General features: G+C 46.5%; 1 protein-coding gene across 1 annotated transcript in view; it reads left to right on the plus strand.

The window, feature by feature from the left end:
* The window catches only part of LOC104080503 (protein PRRC2B-like), a 32,691-nt gene that overhangs the window by 3,548 nt on the left and 5,968 nt on the right, over positions 1–23,175 (plus strand). Inside the window, 22 exon segments of the mRNA XM_009582912.1 lie at positions 1,992–2,135; positions 2,784–3,025; positions 3,435–3,556; positions 4,020–4,162; positions 4,780–4,870; positions 5,293–5,485; positions 5,872–6,187; positions 6,848–7,038; positions 9,557–9,764; positions 10,511–10,531; positions 10,534–10,711; positions 11,367–13,430; positions 14,993–15,192; positions 16,032–16,177; positions 17,400–17,541; positions 18,158–18,240; positions 18,945–19,136; positions 19,276–19,470; positions 19,902–19,988; positions 20,506–20,610; positions 21,186–21,378; positions 22,635–22,732. Coding sequence (XP_009581207.1) covers positions 1,992–2,135; positions 2,784–3,025; positions 3,435–3,556; positions 4,020–4,162; positions 4,780–4,870; positions 5,293–5,485; positions 5,872–6,187; positions 6,848–7,038; positions 9,557–9,764; positions 10,511–10,531; positions 10,534–10,711; positions 11,367–13,430; positions 14,993–15,192; positions 16,032–16,177; positions 17,400–17,541; positions 18,158–18,240; positions 18,945–19,136; positions 19,276–19,470; positions 19,902–19,988; positions 20,506–20,610; positions 21,186–21,378; positions 22,635–22,732 — 5,354 coding nt within the window.

A 23,175-nucleotide genomic window follows, 5' to 3' on the forward strand; every position in this document is an offset into this window, starting at 1 on the left:
ACTCAGTTCCACTGTTTTAATGTGAACAGACCTGGAACCATTCAGTTGTCTAGTGAAATTGCAGAGAGATTGGAAAGAATTGAGACAGCTGCAGATTGCAGAAATGGAGGGGACAAGTTTACCCTAAATTAAATGAGTCCCTTAATGAGAGGGTGTTTCTCAAAGGCTAAATGTTAAAGCAGAAACTTGTGCTTGCCTGAGGTTGGTGGCCAGTGCAAAGACTGTGTCTTGTCTGGATAATTGGTACTTTTTTGAGACTGTTGCTGTGTGGACCTCCTGTACAGTTGTTTTGAAATCTGATCATCTAACAATGTTCTTAAAGATTTTTTGAAAACTCATTCTAGGTCATGCTTATCAATATAGAGTTGTCAATCCAAGCTAAGAGCAGCTTAATTAGAAGGTAATTCTCAATCCAAGAAAAGAGTTGCATATGTAGCTAAGAGCAGCTTAATTAGAAGGTAATTAAATCACAGAAGCATCAGAAATCTGGCTGAAAGGACTTCTTAGGCCATCCCATCCTTGCACCTCTTCTCCAGTGGCATTGAACAATTGCTTTTTCTTCTAAGCTAATACAGCAGTTTCTAATATTATTGACAGAGAGGAAAGTCTTTTGCTTTTTGCTCTTTTAGGTTACTGCTGTAAAATCTTTTTTGGAGGGCGTATCCTGAAGAAATGTGGTCTAGTAAATTAATTATGAACTGCTCCATGCCTGTGCCTTCTGTATAAGGGGCATTTGGAGGAAAAAAAAAGTGCACCAAACGTATCAGTGTGATGCTGCGTAGGGTTAAAGTGCAAATTGTTAATGCCTGCACATTAACAGTCATTGCATTGTGCAGCCTTACCTGGGGGGTGGAAGTCTCCGCTGAACAACACTTACATGCTGTTAATATTCTCATTGCCATTCTAGTTCAGTAGAACTCTCTGCACATCTCAGATATTTTGTGGTGTATTTGAGAAATGTCCTTCTTGTGTATTCTCATCTGACCAAAATATTTGAAGATGTTACGTGCAGCAGTTGCAGTGTCTTCCCTGGAAATCTTCAGGTGGGAGGTCTTGTGCAGTGTGCAAGTTCCAGAAAGTGAAAATGACTTAAAGAAGCCAATCCTTCTTGACTCATAGGGCAAGGAAGGATAAAGATAGATGAGACACTTTTGTCAGGTCTTCAGTACTCATTGCTGATACTTCTAACATGGCAATTCTGAAATGTCCTTTTTAAAAAGAGCGTTAGCCAAGTAACACCAAGAAACAGTTCTCAAGAAAGCAATTTTTTTAATGTTTAGTAGTGCGATAATGCTGACAATTTCATTTTATTCAGTGTTATCTTGCCAACAGGTCTAGGAGAATTGCTGTGTTTTGTTTTTCAGTCACTGGCAGATCTTTAGAATGGACAGAAAGCTGTCATTCTAGGGTGGCTGATGACTCGGCAAGACAATTTGCCAATGACTAGAAATGAACCTGGCCTGATCTGGCCAGTGATCTGCAGCAAGGAGGAGAGTGGGGTATAGCATATAGCACTCAGTCCTTATCTGTGGTCTTTCACTGAGTATATTGCCAGAAATCTTAACAATAGACTTCCCCGGTAGAGTGAGATATGAGCAGAAAGAGTCTGAATAGAAATGTCAAATACTTGATAACAAGGTATCATCTATAAGCGGTCTTGCAGAATTTGTATCTCTGCCTCAGTCTGAATTTTGTGCTTTAAAAATAATTGGAAGCTGAGAAAGTTCACTCTGACTTTATTGAGCATGCGAATTCAAATGAAGATCCCAAGTTAAGAATGTGGGAGTACTGGGTGAGGACATGTGTTGTCGTGTTGGTGACAGTGTCTGAGAGTGTTTTGGGTGTGAGCTGAGGTGCTGGTACAATAGTAATTTGGGTTTAAATATGCTGGAGGCCTAGATTCTCAGGAAATGTGTTTCCAGGCTGATCTCGTAAGGGAATTGAAAGAGTGGAAAGATCATCTCTGAGACCCACACTTATTTGTCTGACAGGTTCAAGGGCCTCAAGCCGACTGTTATCCTTCTCTCCCGAGGAATTTCCGACGCTGAAAGCAGCTGGCGAGCAGGACAAGGTTGGCAAAGAAAAGGGCGCCTTAGATCCGTCGTATGGGCCAGGACCAAGCCTCCGCCCCCAGAGTAAGTGAACGATTTTGTCTTTCTGCCTTATCCCAGCTCATAACCCCATAGACTGTGTTTTGGGTAGGGGAATGCCAGTTCACAGCAGTATCAGATATTCCATCCCTACATTTCCTTTTATCTTTTTATGAGCTCACATGTGTCAAGCTGCTTAGATTGACCACAGATTCACATGATGCTCATTGCCTGAGTTCTGTGGTCCAGACAGCCAAGTATGGACTGTCATCTACTACATTGTTTCATAAAAATTGCTGTGTGGTGTTGCAAAGCAGGCCCCTTTCCCCTGGGCTAAGGGAGAGTCACAAGTGAAATGAGTGGGTGGTGTATTGTGGCTTCTCTTTGAGTGTTTGTGCATGATCTAATTGGCCTTAATTCTGCAGGAAAAGGACTGTGGAGACGGGGAGCAGAGTTGATTGGAATTTAGGCTTATTGACAAGCACACCACAGGTGCAGCAGTTACTTAGTAATGGCTGATGCTGCTAGTCTCTTAGGAAAATAAACACACTTGGAAATTTTCCTTGGTCCCTGATGTTTTTCTACATGCTCAGTGTAATTAGGGCTTGACCAGAGTATTTGAGTTTCAAGATTTTTTGGCAGAGTGACTGTCTGCATTTACAAATTTTGACATAACTATTACCTCCTTTCCAGATGTCACCAGTTGGAGGGAGGGCGGTGGGAGGAACATAACCTCTGCCACATCTCTGACCGCCTCCCCTGCTGAGCTGGGCAGCAAGACCTCTAGCACTGGAGACGGAGCCCCCTCCTCAGTGAGTGCCAGCGATCCAAAGGAGCCGTCTCTCCGCCCAGCTCAGCCTGTCCGCAAAGGGGCTTCGCAGTTCATGGGAAATGTCTACCAACCACCTACATACCATGACATGCTACCTGCTTTTGTAAGTTGCCCTTTCCTCACAGATGCGTAATGTCCTTGCTCGTTATAATGTGTATGTGGGTTGAAGAAGTCAGCTGAGATATCTGTTTTCTGGACTCTCAGTTGGTTCCCAGGGCTTGCTCAGGGGTCCTTCTCCTGATCTATTTTTAGTTTCCCCTGTTCTGCATTTGCCCTTTCATGCAAATAGAATAGTGTAGCACAGCCTTGCTCAGCCCAAGGAAGAGTTGCTGTTTTCCCTCTAGAGCTGGAGAGGGTAACCATTAGCATGTGTCCTGTTAGGCAGCCAGACGTGAAATGTTTGTTTTCCCTTTGTGCGGATGCAGCTTCTGTGCTTATGTTGTAATCTAATCTGGCTAAGTCTTCCCGTGGCAAGGAGAAAAAACAGACTATTCTGCTTTGCCTTGTTCCAGATGTGTCCACAACAGCCATCTGAGACCCCTGCATCGCTGGACCGAGGGTCTTTCCCCCTTCCTCAGCTTCGGCTTGAGCCCCGGGTACCTTTCAGACAATACCAGATGAATGACCAGGATGGGTAAGGCTGCCATGACTGTCCCACTTGAGAGGCAGGTTCAGGGTGTGGCATGAACCTTAAACTGTGCAAAAATTTGGGCCAAGGATCCCGTTGTGTGGGTGAAGCTGCAGGCAGCCACAGAGGAAACCTGATTTTTACCCAAAGAATCAGTGCTTTGCTCTGGCTACAGCAGCATCTGAAATGTTGCAGGGCTGTAAGCACTGTGTGTCTGAAGAGCAGGTGGATGCGAGAAGTAGTTGTGTGAGATCCTGGACTGGAAGGGTTGCAGGTCTGATCTGTAAGCCGTAGGAAGTGGGTACCGGGTAGATAAGGGGAAGAAACTTTGCTGGAGAGGGAGAGAAACTTGGAGCCCTTGTATGTAAGTGCATGGTAGAAAAGGACTGATTCACTGTTACAAACTCAGCTCTATGTTCTTTTCTTTACTGTTTGCTGTTTCTAACCATTTCTTTGCATTTCCCTGTAGAAAAGAGAACAGGCTCAGCCTGTCTCGCCCAACACGTCCAGTTCGGCAGCAAATAGAGAGAGCACCTCGGCCCACCATTATCAATGCAGAGAACCTAAAGGGGCTGGATGAACTAGACACTGATGCAGATGACGGATGGGCAGGTAAAGTGCTTCCATTCTCTAGCTTCAGGCAACAACTTAGGAGGTGAAGCAAAGTAGTTACTCCTCCGTGAAGCACGAAATAGCCAGGATATTCTGGTGGCTCTCTTTCACTGCCACAGAAGGGAGGAGGGGAAGCAAAGAGTGGTCTGTGTAGTTGCGAAATTACTGTTGGTGTAAATGATGACACAATGGATCCTTCTGATCCTTCCATCACACTGTACTCAAGGAACCGGATCTGAAGACTCCTAAAAGCTGAAAACACCAAACAGCAGGAGGATAGCAGTATGGCTGCTGGGAAGAGGAGTTAGTTCTGTCTTTTCAGTCATGGCGTTCAGTATCCAGTTACACACGGTCTAGCTTGGTGGCTGTCTCCTTATTTGCAGCCTCCATTCCTAGACTGCTTGCCGCTCCTCTTTGGGCAGCCTAGCTGTTCAGCAATGTGGGTCCACACTACTCATGTCATTTCCAGTACCTGTGGTGGACATTTGGTTTTCCAAGTAGTTTATGCCAAACCTGTGCATTCTCTGGTTTAGTGCCAAAGAAGGCATAAGCTTCATCAGGACAAGGGACCTGTTTCTTTCCTCCCATATATCCCTTCTCCAATCCTGCCTTCGTAGGCATTCATGATGAAGTGGATTACTCTGAGAAGCTAAAGTTTAGTGAAGATGAGGAAGAGGAAGAAACTCTTAAAGATGGACGACAGAAGTGGTAAGAAGTGGCTCTATTGGCACCTACAGTTGTTTCCGTAAAAGTAAACAGTACCAGGATCTTTTTAAAGCTTGTTCTAAATGTTGAGGCTTGATCCCCTGATTGATACTGTGACTTTGTTGATTCCACTGGACATCATTTGAGCAGGCTCAAGGATGTGTGTGGGTCTTGAAGCTGAGTGCCAGGATGGCAGGCTTTTTTCCTCCTCCTCTTTCTGTGTCTCACTTTTATCCTGCTGCACAATAGTGGTGTTAATCCTTATGCACCTTACGAAGAAAAGTGCATTGCTTGATCTGGTGCTTTTTTTGGGTTTTTTTGATCTTTCCTTTCTGTTACAGTCAGTTGCCTTTGCCACTTGATAAGACTGCAAGTGCTTTTTGAGGCAGGTAGCAAATGTAATAGCAAAGCTGTTTATACAACAGGAACAGCTGGGATCCCAGAAGGCAGCGACAGTTGTCCTTGAGCTCTGCAGACAGTGCAGATGTCAAACACACCTTGGAGGAAGGAAAGAATTGGGGCGACTCAGTTGGCTTGTCCCGGTCAGTCCGGAAAGTTCAGGATTCACAGCAGCCTCCGAGGAAGCTGAATGGCTGGAGCTCTGCATCTGAATACCAGGTAGGTTGAACTCGTGTGAGTGGGCTTGCGCTGCTGGATGCGACGCATTGCTGTCCTTAAGAGGCTAGTTTGTCATTTTATTGAAAGCAGGATGCTGATGAATTTCTCAGTTCTTTGTTTATATCCAGCTGGAGAAAAATCCATCTGCATAGTACTCCCACTAGAGAAGAGAAATTGAAGCTGGTCCAGAGCAGTGGGGTTTTCAGACAATGAGAAAATGGAGATATTGAACCAGATAGCAATAACTCCCCAGCAGAAGGGGGATTTGTGTGCATGAGGATAGAGGGGAGGGAGTCAGGAGGGGATTTTCTCAGCGTGGGATGCAAAGCTCAAGATACAGGACATGTTTGGGCCATGCTTATTGAGAAATGTTTTTGCTTTGGCAGAAGCCCACACTGGGAAGTATTCTCAGACAGCAGTCCCTCGAGGATAAAGAAGAAAAGGTGCCACTGAGACAAAAGTTTGTGCACTCTGAGATCTCGGAGGCTGTCGAGAGAGCCAGGAGGCGAAGGGAGGAGGAGGAGCGGCGAGCCAGGGAGGAGCGTCTGGCAGCCTGCGCTGCAAAGCTGAAGCAACTCGATCAGAAATGCAAACTGGCTCAGAAGAGTGGGGAGACCCAGAAACACACAGAGAATGAAGACCTGCGACCCCCAAGCACAGAGAAAAATGCTGTGCAAGAGAATGGTCATGCTTTCCGTAGAGGTAAAGAAACATTGCTTGCCTCACCTTGTAAAAACTGCTTTTTTGCTATTGTGCCAATCTCTTACCTGAAGCGTGGGGGAGTTCCTGGGAGGGAGCATTTGGAGGGTACTTCAGTTGCATTTGAGAGATCAGCTGCTTCATGTATTCTGCAGAGTATTTTGAATTGGTGATGAAGGTTCGTTTTTAAAAAAAAAATCATATTAAAACAAGTGCAGACTTCTTTGGTTGCCTTTATCTACGCTCAGTCAGCTGTGCTAGCAGAGACCTTGTCGGAACAGGCTTCTTGATCTTCTCATGATTGGATGGTGATACCAATAAAGTGCTTATGGGCCACGGATCAGAAAATCGGTTATCAGTAAGTGCTGGCAGGTTTAAGGAGTAAGAGGGGAAATGGACTTTTTCCCCCAGTGCTAAAGCAGAAGGCTGATAGCAGAGGAGGATCTCTGTCACTGAAACAAGAGGGACAAAGTCCTCTTGACAGCCCAAAGCTGTTAAGGCAAATCAGGGAGATTGTGTGATGCGCTATATGTGATTATAATGAAGTTCAGCCACGTAACACAGTCAGGACGTGCCCGCACCTGTGTATGTTGTGGTGTGGTGGTGCACTCACAAGCCCTGTCATGAGCAGGGCTCTTCAAAGGCTTATTTTCTTCTTTGCAGCAACCCCTGAGTTTCACACACAGGATGTCTCTGTTGGCTATCTGGAAGAGGAGACTCCTGCCCCAGCAGCAGCAGCCCAAAGCAGCAGTGAGGAGGAGCTCAGAGAAGCTCCCTCCCCAGCACAGGAATTCAACAAATACCAGAAGTCTCTTCCCCCACGATTCCAGAGGCAGCAGCAGCAACAGCAGCAGGTAATAGGTGTGACACTCCCACCCCTCTGCCTTTGGACCCCCACCAAACCGTTGTGTTTGCTTGGTTCTCAACACAATCAGCACCAACTAACCAACTATCTTTGGGCTGGGAGGTGATAAATGGGAGTCTTACCCTGGCCTTTTTCAGTACTTTTGATCACAGAGGTATCCTGTCTGACAGGGGTAAAAGGGCTCTATATAGGTTACATGAATTTTGTGTGCACGCTGTGGTGCTGGAGCTGTTGTGGTTAGGGCTTTCGGTGGCTGGGGAGAGGCGTAGGCAGGCCAGGTTTGTCACTTGCCTGGGAGAAAAGTAGACGCTGCTGTCAGAAATGTTGACTTGTCTTACATGGTTGTCTGAGTGTCTCCTGACAATGTGAAATCTTAGGGCTGTGGCTTGTAGCAGAGCTCTGGTTTGCAAATGTGTCTATGCAGGAGAAGCTGGGGATGTTCCCCTTCCTATGTCCAAAGTCAAGAGAGCAGCAGTGGCTACCTTGGTACTTGCTGTAGGCCTGATCCAGTGAAGTCTCTAATGCCTTTGGCTGGCAGTGAAACTGGTGAATGTCTGTTCTTGTTCCCTGGCACAAGATGAGAGCCGCTGTTCTTCAGCACTGCTGCAGTGGCAGGGAGCTGAATATACAGGCTAAGGGAAAGGAAAACCTTTGCCTATCAGCTGCTTCCATTTCACTCTGCACTTGCTGTGCCCTTACCCTGTTAGGTATGGGCAGCCATTTGCTTGCTGCAAATGTGCTTAGATTGGCAGGTGGTTGGACTGCTTCTGGGCTGAACGTGAGGGTTCACTTCTTGTTCCACCTCCTGCCTTTGCAGAGAAGTGGTCCTCTACATCTGCTCTCATCTTCTACCTACCCAACTTTTTTTCCGTGAGGCTCTTTCAAATCAGTATTTTCTTTGCACCGTAAGTATGTTTGGTCTTAATTGTTTCATTTTTGTTTCATTGAAAACTCTCTTCTGGGGCTCTGAGGGACCAGTCTGAACCACTTTCTATGTCTTGCATCTTGGCTGGCCTTACAGTGCTGTATGTGCCATACATACTGTTCAGCTCTTCTTCCAGATGCAGTGAGCCTCCTTAGGGCAGCAGAGTCAAAGCGAGGGACGGAATATCCAGGCGTGGGAGAATGCAAAGTTAATTGCCATTCTTTGTAGAATAACCATGTGAAATGTGATATAATCAACGCTGCTGCAAACCTTAGTGAAGAGCTCACATTTGGCTTTTGCTTGGAAGCTCAGTAATTGCTCTTTGTGGATGTTACCCTGTGCTTGTTACTGGGCAGTTGACATTTTCATGATTCAAATGTATAGCAGCAAACATTGCTAATGTTACTCTTTAAAAGAGATGCTCTTAAACTAAAAATAATTGGATGTCTTTGCTGTCATGCTAATAATACCACAGCTCATTGCTACTGGAAGAACATGAAATTTTCATTTTATTTTCTCTTATCCTCTGTGTCGTTAGTGTATATAAGGCAGTTTGTATTTTGGCTGACTTGTATTGCTGCTTTGGTAGCAATGGTTCCATGAAAAGAACAAAATAAAAAGTAGTGTTGGTATCGTTAATGAAATATTTTCTCCAAGGTACTGGAGCACTAGATAACTTGGATACAATCTCTGCATTTATCTGAGTTTCTCTCTTGCCGTAATGATGCGTCAGGTTCAGATTTAAGGGCGTCTCTCTTGCTCTGCAGTAGGGGATTGGCTTTTTTATAAGCAGTTACAGTATCTGACACTGTTGTAAGCTTATTAAGAAAAGATGGTGGAAAGTTTGACAAGTACATAGACGTATTTCACGTTAATTGGAGCTGTTTACCTTTCCAAAGCTTTCTTCGGTACACAAAGCTCCCTTCAAATATAGGTTCTTCTTGGACCTTTAGCAAAAGTTAAAGGTCAAATCAGGTTAGCATCATGACAGTCCTCAGCTAAAGGAAAGTGGACTGGCCATGTGGGAGATGGGACCCAACTCGAAGGTGTCGGCCCATCTCTGGACGATGCATAGGAAATACTATAAAATATTAACAGCTCTCTTAATTGAGTTTAGGTTGTTCTTATCTAATCTGTTCGGCTAACATGAGTAGAATTAATATATATGCACACTAAATAACTTATAATTGCATTTCTTCCGAAGAGCAACATCTTCTAAAGCTTTGGTTCCAATTAGGAAATTATGTTTGACAGGAAACTGTCCTGTATCTCATCAAGCGTTGAGAAAATGCAAACTCCAGTCTTGCAGCTGATCCCTTGCATTTGGCCATGTAGCGTGGCCCACAGTGGTGTGAGATTCTGGTTGCAACATATTGTGGCTGTTCTGGGTATTTGGAGAATAACGACAACTGCCATGTTCCCAGTTGGTAGTGAATTGTCCTTATCTGCTCTACCCTCCCATCCGATCTGTTTTTGAGCCTCTAACACATGGAATGTGTTTTCCTTCGGCTGGCCAGTTTGCAAGTGTGATTCCTAGCACCATGACCATTCATGTCAAATGGCCCGTCCTTCTTCCCTGCAGGAGCAGCTGTACAAGATGCAGCACTGGCAGCAGCAGCAAGTCTATCCTCCCCCATCCCATTCCCATCCCCAACGGACGTTCTACCCGCCGCACCCCCAGATGCTTGGCTTTGATCCTCGCTGGATGATGATGCCCTCTTATATGGACCCTCGCATGGCCCAGGGTCGCACCCCCGTGGATTTCTACCCTTCAGCCCTTCACCCTTCAGGTAAGGTGTTTTCTGTGTTTCCCTTTATCATGGCTGTTGAGTTGGTCCATATCTGGAAAGTTGCTGTGCTTCACCCATCTTACCTCTGTCCAGACTTTGCATCCTGGCTGGCTGTGGTTGACCTTCTCTAGGGATGAGAGAGTCAGTCGCAGTGAGAACTGGTGAGGGAACAGAGGAGGTTGGGAGGGAGGGCACCTGCCTGTCCATCCCCTGCACTGCAATGGGAAATCTTCCCTAACAGCTCTGGAGCCTTAGTGAGTGTAAAAGCAGATCTTGCCCCTTGGAGGAGAAGGATCAGTTTGGGAGTTACTGTAATCATGTGAAATCTTAATAGACCCCCTTCAAGAAATGTGATGGAGAAATCCTGTAGTTTCTGAGCTGTGTGCTTCTAGCACCTTCCTGCCTTGTTACTGATCTTCAGAGGTGTGAATATAAACATCAAGATGTATAAATCATTCCCCTGAGTTTGTGGTTTGTTTTCACATACCTGCTTGCTTCCAAGCCACTGATGGTGTGTAATGTTCTGTGCAGGCTGGGCTCTGAAAGCTGTGTCACCTTCAGTATCACTCCAGGTGTATTTCCCAGCTGTGTATTTCCCAAGCACAGGCTCCCCTCTACCAAAAAGGTTTCCGTGGCTGCAGTCACCTGCTGCCCTGAAAGGAAGCAGGGTCAAGCTAGCTGTGAATTGTTAATTCTTCTTGGCTATGAGATCCTAGTGTTAATGGTATGAACTCTGTCATGACCAGGAATTATGAAGCCCATGATTCAGCCAGCTGTCGCTCTGAAGATCAGAACTGTCAGGCAGGGCAGGCGGAAAGGAAAACTGCTCCCTTGGACCCTGTGCCAGTGTGGGGCCAGGAGAGCTACACTTCTCTGCAGAGCAAAGGGTACTCCCTGTCACATCAAAAACAGGCTGACAACATGACCATGGACGGGTTGCATGCCAGGTGAGTGCAGAACTCCCCTGTCCTCACACATGCTGTGATGGAAGATGCTGCCATAAGTCATCTCCTACTGAAAAGCAGGTGTAGAGTTGACCCAAAAGATCTCTCTGAACAGGCCAAGGTACTGATCTGGTAGCACCCTTACACTGTTGAGTGTTTATGTTGTGGAGGTGCTTACAGACTGAACTGTTCAGAGTTGTTCTATTTGATGCTAGTTGAGGCTGACCAGCTTGGAGCCTGTTCAGTAGGAGAGAGGCACTTGTCATCTACATGAGTAGGTACAGAAAACAATGAGTCAAAAATTCTGATACTTTCTAGTTTGTCTCCTAGTTCTTTGGGACTTTCTGAAACCAATTCCTTGTTTTCAGATCTCCACATATGTTGGAGGCTTAATGTCCCTTTATTTCTTAAGTTTGCTGCCCATCATAGGAACTGCTTTCTTTATCATCCATTGATTTGACAAACCAGGCAGTACAGCCTGGGCCCACAGCAGATCTGCCCAGCATTCAGGTATTTATAGGCTCATTGCCTCGTGATTCAGAACAAACCCCAATTTATTTATTTGTTTCCACCTCTTGTGCCCAGCCTGGGCCCTTGGAGACGTGCTGTGCTCTGCATTAGCTGACTTTCTTTTGTTTGTTGTTTGTTTCCTTCTCAGGAATGACAGTTACTCTGCTTCTCCTGGAAGGCCAGAGGGTCTGGGCACCCAGCGAGATGTCTTTGAGGAGAGAGGGGAGGAGTACTTGAATGCTTTTGACAAGAAAGCCCAAGCAGACTTTGACAGCTGCCTGTCTTCTCAGAGGATAGGCCAAGATCTCTTGTTTCAGCATCAGGAAACCGTGCAGGAAACCTGTCCTGCTGGCAACCGCCATGCAAACTTGAGGTGCTCGCCCCTAGAGCCTGATTTTATCCAAGCAGAGAAGAAGCCTGAATATAATGGCTGGGATATCAGCCACCATCAGAAACCTGCAGAGACTGCAGTGGAAGTTGCCGAAGAAGTGCCCAGGGATGAGCAGTCATTCAGTACTGACCCATGGAAGAAAGAAGGAGCTAAAACCAAACAGCCCACTGAAGAGACAACAGAGTGGCCTCCTGAGAACCGGAACACCAGTGGTCAGCACCAGGAGCAAATGGGGAGGACGCGGCGATCAGGCCCAATTAAAAAACCAGTCTTGAAAGCCCTCAAGGTGGAAGAGAAGGAGAAGGAGATGGAGAAGGTTAAACTGGAGGGAGAGGACACCTCGCGCCCACTGAAGGAGAAGGCAGCTGTTCAGAAAGTAGAAAATGAGTCAGATGATTCTGCAGCCTTACTGAACTCCACGCGTTACCTGCTGGATGACAAAGGTTCTTCCCAAGCCAGCCTTGCCCGAGAGGCTGAGAAATCCCAAGAGGAAGAAGAGGAGGAAGAGGAAGAAGAGAAGCCAGAAAGAACCTGGGAGAACAAACTATCCAGAGAGTCTGGTGATCTCCCTCCCACAAAAAGAAACAACTGGATCTTCATTGATGAGGAACAAGCCTTTGGTGGGAGAGGTCAAGGGCGTGGGCGAGGGAGAGGCTTCAGAGAGTTCACTTTCAGAGGCCGAGGCACTGTTGTGAGCAGCCGGGGAGTCTATAACAACCAGCGGAGCAGCCGAGGGCGAGGGCTTCGGGAATTCAGCCAGCCAGAGGACTTCCCCAGAGGCAAGCCAAGGCGCCGGATTGCAAGCGAGACGCACAGTGAAGGGTCAGAATACGAGGAGCTCCCCAAGCGTCGCCGGCAGAGGGGCTCAGAAAACAGCAATGAAGGCTCTGTGCTGGACAGGGAGGACAGTGATTTGAAAAAGGGAGACTTCAAAGAGTCTTGGAGGTCCAACAGGATCTATTCAGATGATCACAGTAGCCTGGATCCTAAGATGAGGGCTCCGAGAGCTTTTGGGAGATCACTGCCGCCAAGACTGAGCAACTCTGGCTATGGGCGAAGGGGTTTCATGGGTAAGGAGCCCACCCAGTGGCAAGGCAGGAGTGGGGGAGCAGGGTGGCAGGAGTACAGCTACACCTCTCCATCGGACACTTTTGGGAGCAGGCAGCAGTCTGACAGGGACTACATTCAGGATTCTTATAAACACATGGATTCCTTCTCCAGCCGGGTTTTTGACGAGAGTCATCTGGATGACAAAAGGCACTTTTTCCAGGAGGATTACTCAGCAGATCAGGAGAACATAGAGAACAGGCCATTCAGGAGGCGGCGTCCCCCCCGCCAAGACAAACCCCCGCGATTCAGGCGCCTCAGGCAAGAGAGGGAATCAGTTGGCCAGTGGAACCCTGAGGAGGGAGGCCCAAACCTGCTGCCTAGCCAGTGGCCTGGAAGACCCAAGCTGACCACTGCAGAGAAGAGCAGCATCTCGGGCAGACGGTCTCCTGAGCTGTCCTACCAGAACTCATCGGACCATGCCAACGAGGAGTGGGAGACAGCATCTGAAAGCAGCGACTTCAGCGAGCGGCGGGAGAGGCGAGATGGAGTTTCAGAGAGCGAAGGCCAGCTGGAGGGTGGCCTCGGGAATGGGAGCTTGGGAGAGAAGAGGGAGCTAGCGAAGAGGAGCTTCTCAAGCCAAAGGCCGCTTGTCGACAGGCAGAGCCGCAAGGCTGAGCCAGCAGGGTTTGCGGAACAGTCAGTAAGGACTGGTGTAGGAGCAGCTTCCAGATACGAGAGCCAGCAGAACGGGACACTGATAAAAAGCAAAAGGTAAAGTTGCATTCTGATGTACAGATATCTGTCATCTGATGTACAGATATTGGAGGAGTGGAGAAGGGCTGGACTATGGGTGAGGAGCTGTTGGCTGTGTTTCTCTTCATCTAGTGCAGGTGACTTGCAGCACCATTCATCCAACCTTATGACATCCAAGGGTTTCATCATTGTCTGTTTTACAACGGATGGATGCCTTTGATTCCATGCTGGGAATCCAGCTTTATGGAAGTTGCTGAGACACTGGGAGCATGATGTGCTGCTGCTCTTTATTTTAGTTTCGGGCCAAGACAGCTCTCCACTCTCTGTACTGCCTCTCACTAGAGGCATGAAAGATAATGAAGGAAATCCTGGTCCTTAACTCCAAACCTGTTGTGTCCTTCCTCCCCTATCATGGGTCCCCAATGGAGTGTAGCAGAGCACAGAAGTGAGGGGTGGGTTTTCCTGGGATAAGTTGCTGTGAGCTGTGCAGGTTGAGCACCTGAATTCCCAGTAGTGTGGTTGTGGTATAAGCGCAATGTGTGACGTTGCCAGTCCTAGCTTTGCTTGAGCAAATACTTTCTTAAACCTTAGTGGAGACCAGTGATGAATGGCAAGGAGCGCTGTGTATTCCTAGCCTGGTGGGAGGAGTTCCTCCTGAGGGTATTTTAAGACAACTCCAGCGCTAGGGATTAAGTATTTCCTTGCAAGCGTCTTGTGAAAAATCTGATGATTGACAGGACGCTGGGTGAGGTGGGCCTTGGTCCTGGGACAATTTGACAGCTCCCTTGTTATCCTTTTCTTTTAACAGGAACAGGAGGAAAAAAGGTGTCTCGTGCAGCTGCATTGTATTGGGTTTAAAGCACTGATAAATAGGCAACTTGCGCTGTTTTCTGTTCTCTTGTGACCCATCTGCCCCAACTCCTGGATGTAGTAACTAATAGTAGTTTATATGGAAATAAGGGAGAGGAGAGCTGATGTCTGGAAAGATGCATGCAGGTAGAAAGGGAAAGTAAGGGAAGGGGGAAGCTTTTTTTCCCCCTTCTCCTTTAACCATGCCTTTTCTGTGAGTTGAATGCTTGAGAATGATGTGTGGATGGTGGTCAAATGGGCAAATAAATTCTGGGAGAAACAAAATGGGAATTTTTTTTTTTTCTCTCAATATCATCAGCCTCGCCCCATCTCCCTTCCCCTCACCTGATGCTTGCCAAGAAATGTGTGTTAATTGCAAAGAGGAGCAGGGGAGCTGTTAGAGCAGTGTCATAAAAGGGTAGGAGACACTGTACAGAAGCAGAGAGCCCTCCTCGTAGGGACAAGCTAGGGTATTAGCTTTGTTGTGGGGGCAGCGTGTTGGTTGACTCATGAGTACAGTTACTGTTCTGTTTCCATCCCACTTCCCCAGTAACATCCTTGTAATGGGCTGTGTGCTCAGAATTTAACGTCTGCTTCAGTTGAGCAAAGGCTGGGGAAGGATAAGGTGTGATTAGAGAACTCGTAAAGAAAATGTAGCTCATGTTTTCTTTGTGCTGCTTTCACTCATCTTCTAGTGACAAATCTAATTCCTTTCCCTTTTTTCCTTGTAGGTCTCCAGAAGAAGGAGGGGCCCCTGGCAACACCAGTGGTGGGAGCAGCCACTCCATTTACAGCTTGGATAGGGCCTCCCATGCAAACTCAGAGAGTGCTGAGGGGCCAGGTAAAAAGCCAGAGAAGGAGCCCAAATCCACTGTGCAAAGAGCAAGTGAGAAGGGGGAGGCCTTGTCACAGTTTGAACTGAGTTATGGAAGTGAGTGTCTTAATTCATTTGTTTCTTTAAAGGGATAACACATTGTGGCTGACTTCAAGCCAGATTGATTCAATCCAGTGTAACTTTAAATATCAGGTTGGATTTTTTTCCATTTATTTACACAAACAAGAAAATTCTAGTGTATCTAAATAGGGGAAACGTGGATGACAAAGATGGTTTTAAATTTTAAACCCAAACTTTCAGCCAGATTTGACTGTCTCTCTAATGGTTCTTCTATAGAAAGTTTGGGTTTAGGGAGAGTGTTTCCATATTTCTATCTAAGATGTTAAATGTCAAGCCCAAAATACCTTATGTAGTGCGAAGGAAGTTGAAAGAGCATCCGGAGTGGGGAATTTGAGTCTGAGCTCATGGCAGGAAGGTGAGAAATGAGTATCTCTGAAACCATTGGCATTAGGCCATGACTCAGCTTTTTGCCATTCTTAGAGTGGAGGTTTTGCACCCGGAGATGAGGGGTGTGTTTTCAAAAGTACCTGTGCCTGCTTTGTCCTTGCTAATATTTGGAAAAGTGTGAAGTTTGTGTCAACTGATATTGCACCTAAAGTTAGCCGAGTTACCACATGGCTCACGTTTCCAAGCTCTCCCAGCTGGCGCATGCTCATCTTGAGGCAGAGAGCAAAGCCCTGCAGGATAAAGTGACTGATAGATGTCAACAGAGTACCATGGCTTAGTTTTCAAAGCTTAGCTGCAGTGCTGGTGGCTGAACTTGTTTGCCTGTAGCATGGATCCTATTTGGAATGCACTCTTTAAATTATTGCAATTACAAAAGCTTTATGCATACACACAGGCACTATTTTTTCCCCTGTATTTGCTTTGTTCAGGTACCATCATTGATAATCGGGTGTCGAACACAGCAGAAGAGAATGAAGTAGGTTCTATGGCAGGTGAAGGCTTCATTGAGGTTCTTACTAAAAAGCAGCGTCGTTTGCTGGAAGAGGAGCGAAGGAAGAAGGAACAAGCTGCTCAGGTGAGGAATGGGAGGCAGAAAAAGCTTAACCTGATACATTGTTTGGACTGCAGTCAGAGGAACAGGGCCCCAAAAAGTGTTTGGATGAGCAGAAAAACATGCAGTTGGCCAAAGTAGTACAGATCCTGTATTGGGCCCTGGAAACATATTTTGGCTGTGATGGGCAGGAGCCATTGGTCTGAAAAGGATGCTTAGATTTCCGACTGTTCTTGTTTTCTAGCAGAATTGTTAATTGTGAGTTAAGGAGGGGTTTTTTTAAAGTGATCCTTGTCCAAAGCAACTTGGCTCACTAAGCCAGTTGCTGGCTGTAGTTGGTGGGATATTGGGCAGCAGTGAGCAGCGGAGGACCTCTGCACTCTTGCTGTGTCAACAATGTGTTCTTGCTAGAACAGGATGTGGTAGCTTCCTTGCCGGAGGTGCCATATTTGTGTCTGGGCACCTGACCAGAAAGAAACTAACAAACTGGAAGAAGCTCTGACAATTTTGTGTTCATAATAGGATAAAGGAGTTGATTTCACGAAAAGATTTAAGACTGCAGTGTGGATAGCTTGGTTAAGTAACGTTTAGGAGCGGGGCATTTGTCTACATATACTGGAAGACTGCAGATTCTGGGGGGGTAAGAGAATATTTTGACATGAAAGGAGTCTTAGTGAAATCTGGAGGACTAAATGCAAATGAAAAGCATCACTGGGAAATGCTTCCTGACAAGGAGAGCTTGTGGTAGGTTCAGAGAGTCTTGCAAGCAAAGTTATAAAAGCCTGGTTGCTTGTATCTTTAAAATTAAGCTGAAGACAACGTGTGAATGTGCACTGGGAAAGGTCTTGCAGTTGCAGAGATGTGCTTCTCTTTCTGTTCAGATCTTGGCTCTGCAAAAGCCATCTCTGTATTTTGAAATTATTAATTGATCTTGCTTTAGCTGGAGTAAAAGAGAGGAATTAAGCAGAGCAAGTCTGTTGTAGTGTTAATTTTGCTTTGCTTTGTGTCCTATCGCCCCACGTCCCCAAAAGAAAAAAATCTCATGCTGCTGAAGGCAGCTTTTTTCACTGCCTTGTTAGGCTGGGGAAACCTCCCAGTAGCCACAAGGTCCATTTAAAAATGTTACATGAGTTGGGGGCTTTTCATATTGCAGCATTTAGAAATCCAGGGTTTGAACTTGCCAGGAGCAGACCATGTTAGCCCACTGCAGTGACAGGTCTTAAGGCCCATGCCTTTTCTCTCTCAGGCACCAGCTAAGGCCCGCGTCCTTCAGTCTCGCATTCCTCCTCGATTTGCTAAGAAGCAGAACAGCCTGTGCTTGGAGCAAAGTGATGTAACAGTTTCGGGAAACAGCCTGGGCACAGAGATCTGGGAGAGCAACAGCCCAGGTAAGTTTGTGTCTGTCTGTTCTGGAGTGTTTCACGCAGTTGGGAAATCCTCTGTGTGTGCAGGAAGGACGGGGTGTCTGTGCTTAAGAGGAGACAACCTTCTCTTGTCTGGTGCTGGAGGTGGGAGGGGAGCCAGCAGACATCTGGAGTAACATCTGTTCAAAGCTGTACTGTTCAACCATCCTCCTCCTGTTGCTGACCATGTCAGTCTCCTATTTCTTGGGTCTTCTTGTAACGTCAAGATCCTACATGGCATTTTTGAGCCTACTGGGCTGGATCTACTTCAGCCGTTTTCTTACTTTGCCTTCCTCTGTTTTCTCATCCTCTAGCCCCATATAGCTGGTGCTTCCCTTGTTTCTGTCTCTGCTCTTTCTCCTGTTGTTTTCATGTTCCCTAAGAATTCTCTTCCCTATTCTCTACCCTCGCTCTCCATACCCTGTTTTCTCAGTGCTGTGTCATGTCTCAGCTGAATGGGCGGCACTAGCTTTCTGAGGTGGAGAATATATCCTATCTCATGTCTAGAAATGGAAAGTTAATAGTGTAACATGCACAGTGTACAAGGTGTGCTCACAGTTGTGTTTCAAGCAGCTGAACCCTGCCCTCTGTTCTCTTCCAGCTCTTTCCGTTCAGTCTCCTGGCAGTGATTCCTGGAGCAAGCCTGTAAATACCTTTAATGGTACTGAATCTAGCACCACTGAGGTAAGTGGCACCTAATGTGCCATTCAGGTATTGTGTGTATAAAATATTAACGTAGGTGGCTTATGCTTCTCATTGCTCCATCTGTGCTTAGCGACTCTCAGCTCTGCTTGTGCAATTTTAAACTGTCTCTTTGCAGTTCTAATTTGAGCTTGATGCTGCTCAAATCTTGACCTAGAGGGCCAAGCACTGCTTGGTGTTACATGTGGGTATAAATCTGGAGTAACTGTCTGGTAGAGCTATTCCAGGGTTATGCTCCTAACTGGACGCAGAGTGTGGTCGAGGATGGTGGAATCCCATCGGTCATGTTTGTGTGCCTCATGCCTGTGAGCGGTGTGTAGCTGTAGCCTTAATGCAGGGAGGGCAGAGGAGGTTCCTGAATGCTTCACCTCTGGAGACCAGAGTTCAAATCTGGTTTGGGTCACAAGTGAAATGAGTTTGGCAATCTCAGCCTAGTTGCTATATGGGACACTTTTTCCTTATTCTAAAGCCATGGTCCGGTTGGTGCATTAGTTAACCTCTCTCAGGGTTGCGTAGAGCTGAAGCAGCAGCCAAGGGATGCTGCAGGTTAGGCCCAACTCCTTTGCAGTTAACCAAGAATGTGATTTGAAAAGGGGACATGGTCTTGCTGTTTTCTGGGATTTTTTTCTTCCTTTGTGGAGCTGGGTCGGAGTCCGGGGCTTTAACACATTTCGTGCTTTGCATAGCAGGGTTTTAAAGGCAGCCAGGGGGATAGTGGCATTGACTTGAGCGCGGAGTCTCGGGAATCCTCCGCTACCTCCTCTCAGCGCAGTTCTCCATATGGCACCCTCAAACCAGAGGAGATGAATGGGGCTGGCCTGGTGGACCCAAAGCCTGACTGCCAGAAGGAGCAAGTGCAGAAGCAATCTGATAAAAAGGTAATCTGGATTTGCAGCCAAGCCAGAGCACATAGTGAGAGACCTTGTGAAGTGGTTGTGTTGTTCTTGATAGCAATTTTAAGGCTTGAGATTGGGTTATTCAGTCTTTGTGTCTCAGCCTCTCTGCTTTCCTGTTAAGGATTCAGATCAAGGCTCAGGACAGAACAAGGAACACAAGCCTGGACCAATCGGCAACGAACGCTCCCTGAAAAACAGAAAGGGTTCGGAGGGAACGGAACGGCTGGAAGGGAATATTCCCCCTGTTAACGGGGTGGAAATTCACGTGGATTCTGTACTTCCTGTGCCACCCATTGAATTTGGAGTAAATCCTAAAGTGAGGATTGAATTTAATTTTATCTTCTTGGTGATTTGAGCTTGTTGAGATATGATAGGTGATTTGAGGCAGGATTATTTAGAGGAAGCTTCCAGCTGTAGATTTGCCTTAGATTTCATTACTGACACAAACCAGGTACTCAAGATTCTTGGCAAATACGTAATATCCTCTTGGAAATATTGACCCAAGGACCAGCTGGGGTGGTAACAGAGGTGAGGGACAAAATTACGGCCATCTAAGCCTTTGTGTGCCTCTGGGGGTTGCCTGCTGCTGAGTGCTGAGAAGTGTCTTTTTGTTCTCTTCCAGCAAAGCTTACTGGAAGACAATCTTTAGTTTCTAGTGTCATGGTTCAGGCTAAAGTCATTAACCATGAGAAGCAGATGGGTGGCCCTTGGGCCTGGATTTGAATTTTGTGTGTTTTGATTTTTCAGGACTCTGACTTCACCTTGCCACCTGGTTCTGCCTCTGGCACTGCAGCTAACCCTGTCACCAAATTGCAGGATGCCTTGGCCAGTAATGTAAGTATTTCTTTTTTTCTTCTGGCATTGATTCATCAGAGATGCTCCTTAGTTAAACCTCAGATGCTTCCAAAGAGAGCAAGCGTATTTCTTTGCAGTTGACTTCACACTTAATGCTTAGGCAGCACATGTGACTAAAATCCATAACGGAAATCTGTGCCCTCAAGGTACCTTGATAAAATGAGCATCAGTAGCTCAGAAGTGACATAGGGAGCAACTCCATTATCATTCAGTGACCTGTGTAAAGCAAGAAGTACTGCAGATCTCTGAGATCACTATTCTCCTCCTGTGAGACACTTAGAGTGCTGGTAATGGACATGGTACGGATAGTGGCATTTTTAGGCCCAGACTACCAGCGGTTGAATGTGGTACTTAACTCCTGCAGTAGCACTGAGGATTGAATCCTTTGAGATGTAGTTACTAGAGCTGCCAGCTGAGGCTCTGTCAGCCCTGGTAGCTCATGACATTCTCGTAAAAGTTTAAGTATTCGGTATTTACGATACGAATCTCCCCTCAGGCAGGGTTAACGCAGTCCATTCCCATTCTGCGAAGAGATCATCACCTCCAGCGGTGCATTGGCCTGAACCCAATGTCCTTCCCCACTGCAGACCTCACTCTTAAGGTAAGCAAGCTGGCATGTGTATTTGTCCTAGGTGTGTTTGTCCTAGGTGTGGGTGCCATGTCTCCATGGCAAGACTAGTGAGGATGGAGAGATCTTTCCCCGAGCGTGTGTTTCAACAGTCCTGGATGCTGAAGTCCTCACTGATTTTAGAAAAAATGCAACAGAGCTTTCCTACTATTTCAGTAGCTGGGTAAGATGGCTGATCAGGGATCCTAGGTGCTTGATGGTTTAAAGAAAGGGGGAAAAAAACCCAAAACAAAACGAAAAACCAAACTAAAAAAAAAAACAAAACCCAAACATAAAAACAACAACAAAACCCAAAATAAACCAAAATAAAAACCACCACCCCCCCGAACCCAAAAAGCTCAGCAAATACCAAGGGGGATTGAGGGTTTGTGAAGGATGCTTGCCCGTTGGGAATTGGTGTGAAACCCCTTGACCTGAGAGCTGCCAACTTTCCACTATGACTAGGCTGGATTGAATTTGAACTAACAGGTCATAGATGAGCAACTCTAGGCTTTAGTATTGTCCTCCCCATTTGAACTGTCTGTAGTTATTGTCCTTCATTTTCATAGATGGAGTCTGCTCGCAAAGCTTGGGAAAACTCTCCTAGTTTACCAGAACAGAACTCCCCAGGAGGTGCAGGTTCAGGCATCCAGCCTCCTTCCAGTGTTGGAGCTTCCAACGGTGTCAGCTACAGCTCTTTTGGTGGAGTTTCTATGCCTCCTATGCCTGTGGCGTCCGTAGCACCTTCTGCATCTATTCCAGGTACCTGCAAACTGCAGCAGCAGTATTTGCATTGTCTGGTTGGTATTTAGGAATCATCCTCTGAGATTCTGGTAGAGAAGAGCATGGTGGGAAGAGCTTCCATGTAAAGTAACTGGCTGGCTGCCATTTAACAGATTCTTAACAACAATTCAGTCAAGACAGAAAGAGGGACCATCTCCCCACTTTGAAGAACGTTACTTGAGTGTGACTGGTATAAACTCAGCATAAGGATGACTTTCCCTGTGTAGCGGCGAGTCTCTGTGATGTCTCAATAGATCCTTCACTGTGTGCTCAATAGAATAGAAGGCAAGTGAAGAAACCTATGGCTGAGAGACTTCAACAGTCCCAATATCAGTATCAACCATTCCTCTGCTCATTTTGTTATTTAAGTCACAGGTTCTGGGCACCTTCTGCTCTTTGTACGTAATAACAACAACTTTTTTACAGTTTGCAGAACTCTGGGAGGTGGGCAGGTGTTGCTGTCCGTGAGTTAAAGGAAAAGCTTAAGCTCAGTCATGTTAGATAGTGTGTATAATTAGGGAGAGTATCTGGAAAAAGGAAACATACTTGGATTCTCTGACTTCTGGGTCCCAAAGGACCTCTCATGCGCGCACTATCCTTCTCATTCCTGAAATGAAGAACAGAGTGGAAGTGATAGCGAGTGGACCCCTGTAGTGACTCTAACTACTGTTACTAGTTTCCACTTGGAAAACAGTTTGTTCCAAGTCAGGTGATTTCCTTCCCCACTCACCCTAATTTTGCTTGTAAATCCTGTAGTTCAGATCTGCACAGAACCACAGGAGTGGCACAGCACTTTCTAATTGTGCCACCCTTGGGGTGAATATGGCTTTTAGATCTCTTGTGTGAAGGTCTCAAACGCCATGTTTGCTCTTTCTGTCCCTCCTAGCTGCAAAGATGAGATGACTGCAGAGCAGGTTTCTGGCATTTAGGAACAGTGCAGTTCACCAATTCCTGAACTGTTAGTGTCTCTGACTTTTTGTGGAGGTGGGAAACCTGGGTTTACATTTAGCCTCTTACAGAAAGGTATGGTTAATTCTCAGCAAGCCTGCTACTGTAAGTGCGCTGCTGGACCTAGGAGCTTTACAGGCTCTTCTGAATGGGTACTATGTTTGTGTGACTTGCTGAGCTGGTTGCTGAGAAGTAGGAAATAGCCTTGACCCACAGGTCTCTGCAGTGTATTGTGCCTGCATCTCCCCTGTACCTTGAATTTACAGCCTGCCTTCTCTGATGTTTAGGTAACCATATTCCACCCCTGTATCTGGATGGCCATGTGTTTGCAAGTCAGCCCCGCCTGGTCCCTCAGACGATACCTCAGCAGCAAAGCTACCAACAGGTAAGGGAGAAATACAACTGGCTAGTGGTTTCTCAAGGAGTCTTCAGGGTGGCATTTAAGAAACAAGGAGTCATTTCTCTCTCTGATAGCCCAAAGGAGCTTAGATGTGGCTCCCTTTAGGTTCCTTGAATGCTGCTTCCCAGTGGGTGTCACAGGTTAGTGAAATTGAAGGGAGGGAACTGAGGGGTTTTTCCCCTTTTGTAGCCGTGCCTTTGGACTGGGTTTAACTGAAGCAGATGCCGAGGTGTCTGTGTGAGGTAAAGTGACTTTCAGTAAATCCTGCAGCCAGTCAATACTGATGAGCAATTTCACTAGCCTTCGTAAATAGGGTGTGGATAGGGTTGGGGAGAGCCCCTTCAAGGTAAGAGAGCAGGCAAGTGAGAGCTGGGATTGTTAGTGCCTGTTCTGTGTGTGGAGCGCGTTGGTCCCCTCATGTGTCCATC

This window comes from Fulmarus glacialis, unplaced genomic scaffold (assembly GCF_000690835.1).
Source record: "Fulmarus glacialis isolate BGI_N327 unplaced genomic scaffold, ASM69083v1 scaffold26128, whole genome shotgun sequence".
NCBI lineage: Eukaryota > Metazoa > Chordata > Aves > Procellariiformes > Procellariidae > Fulmarus > Fulmarus glacialis.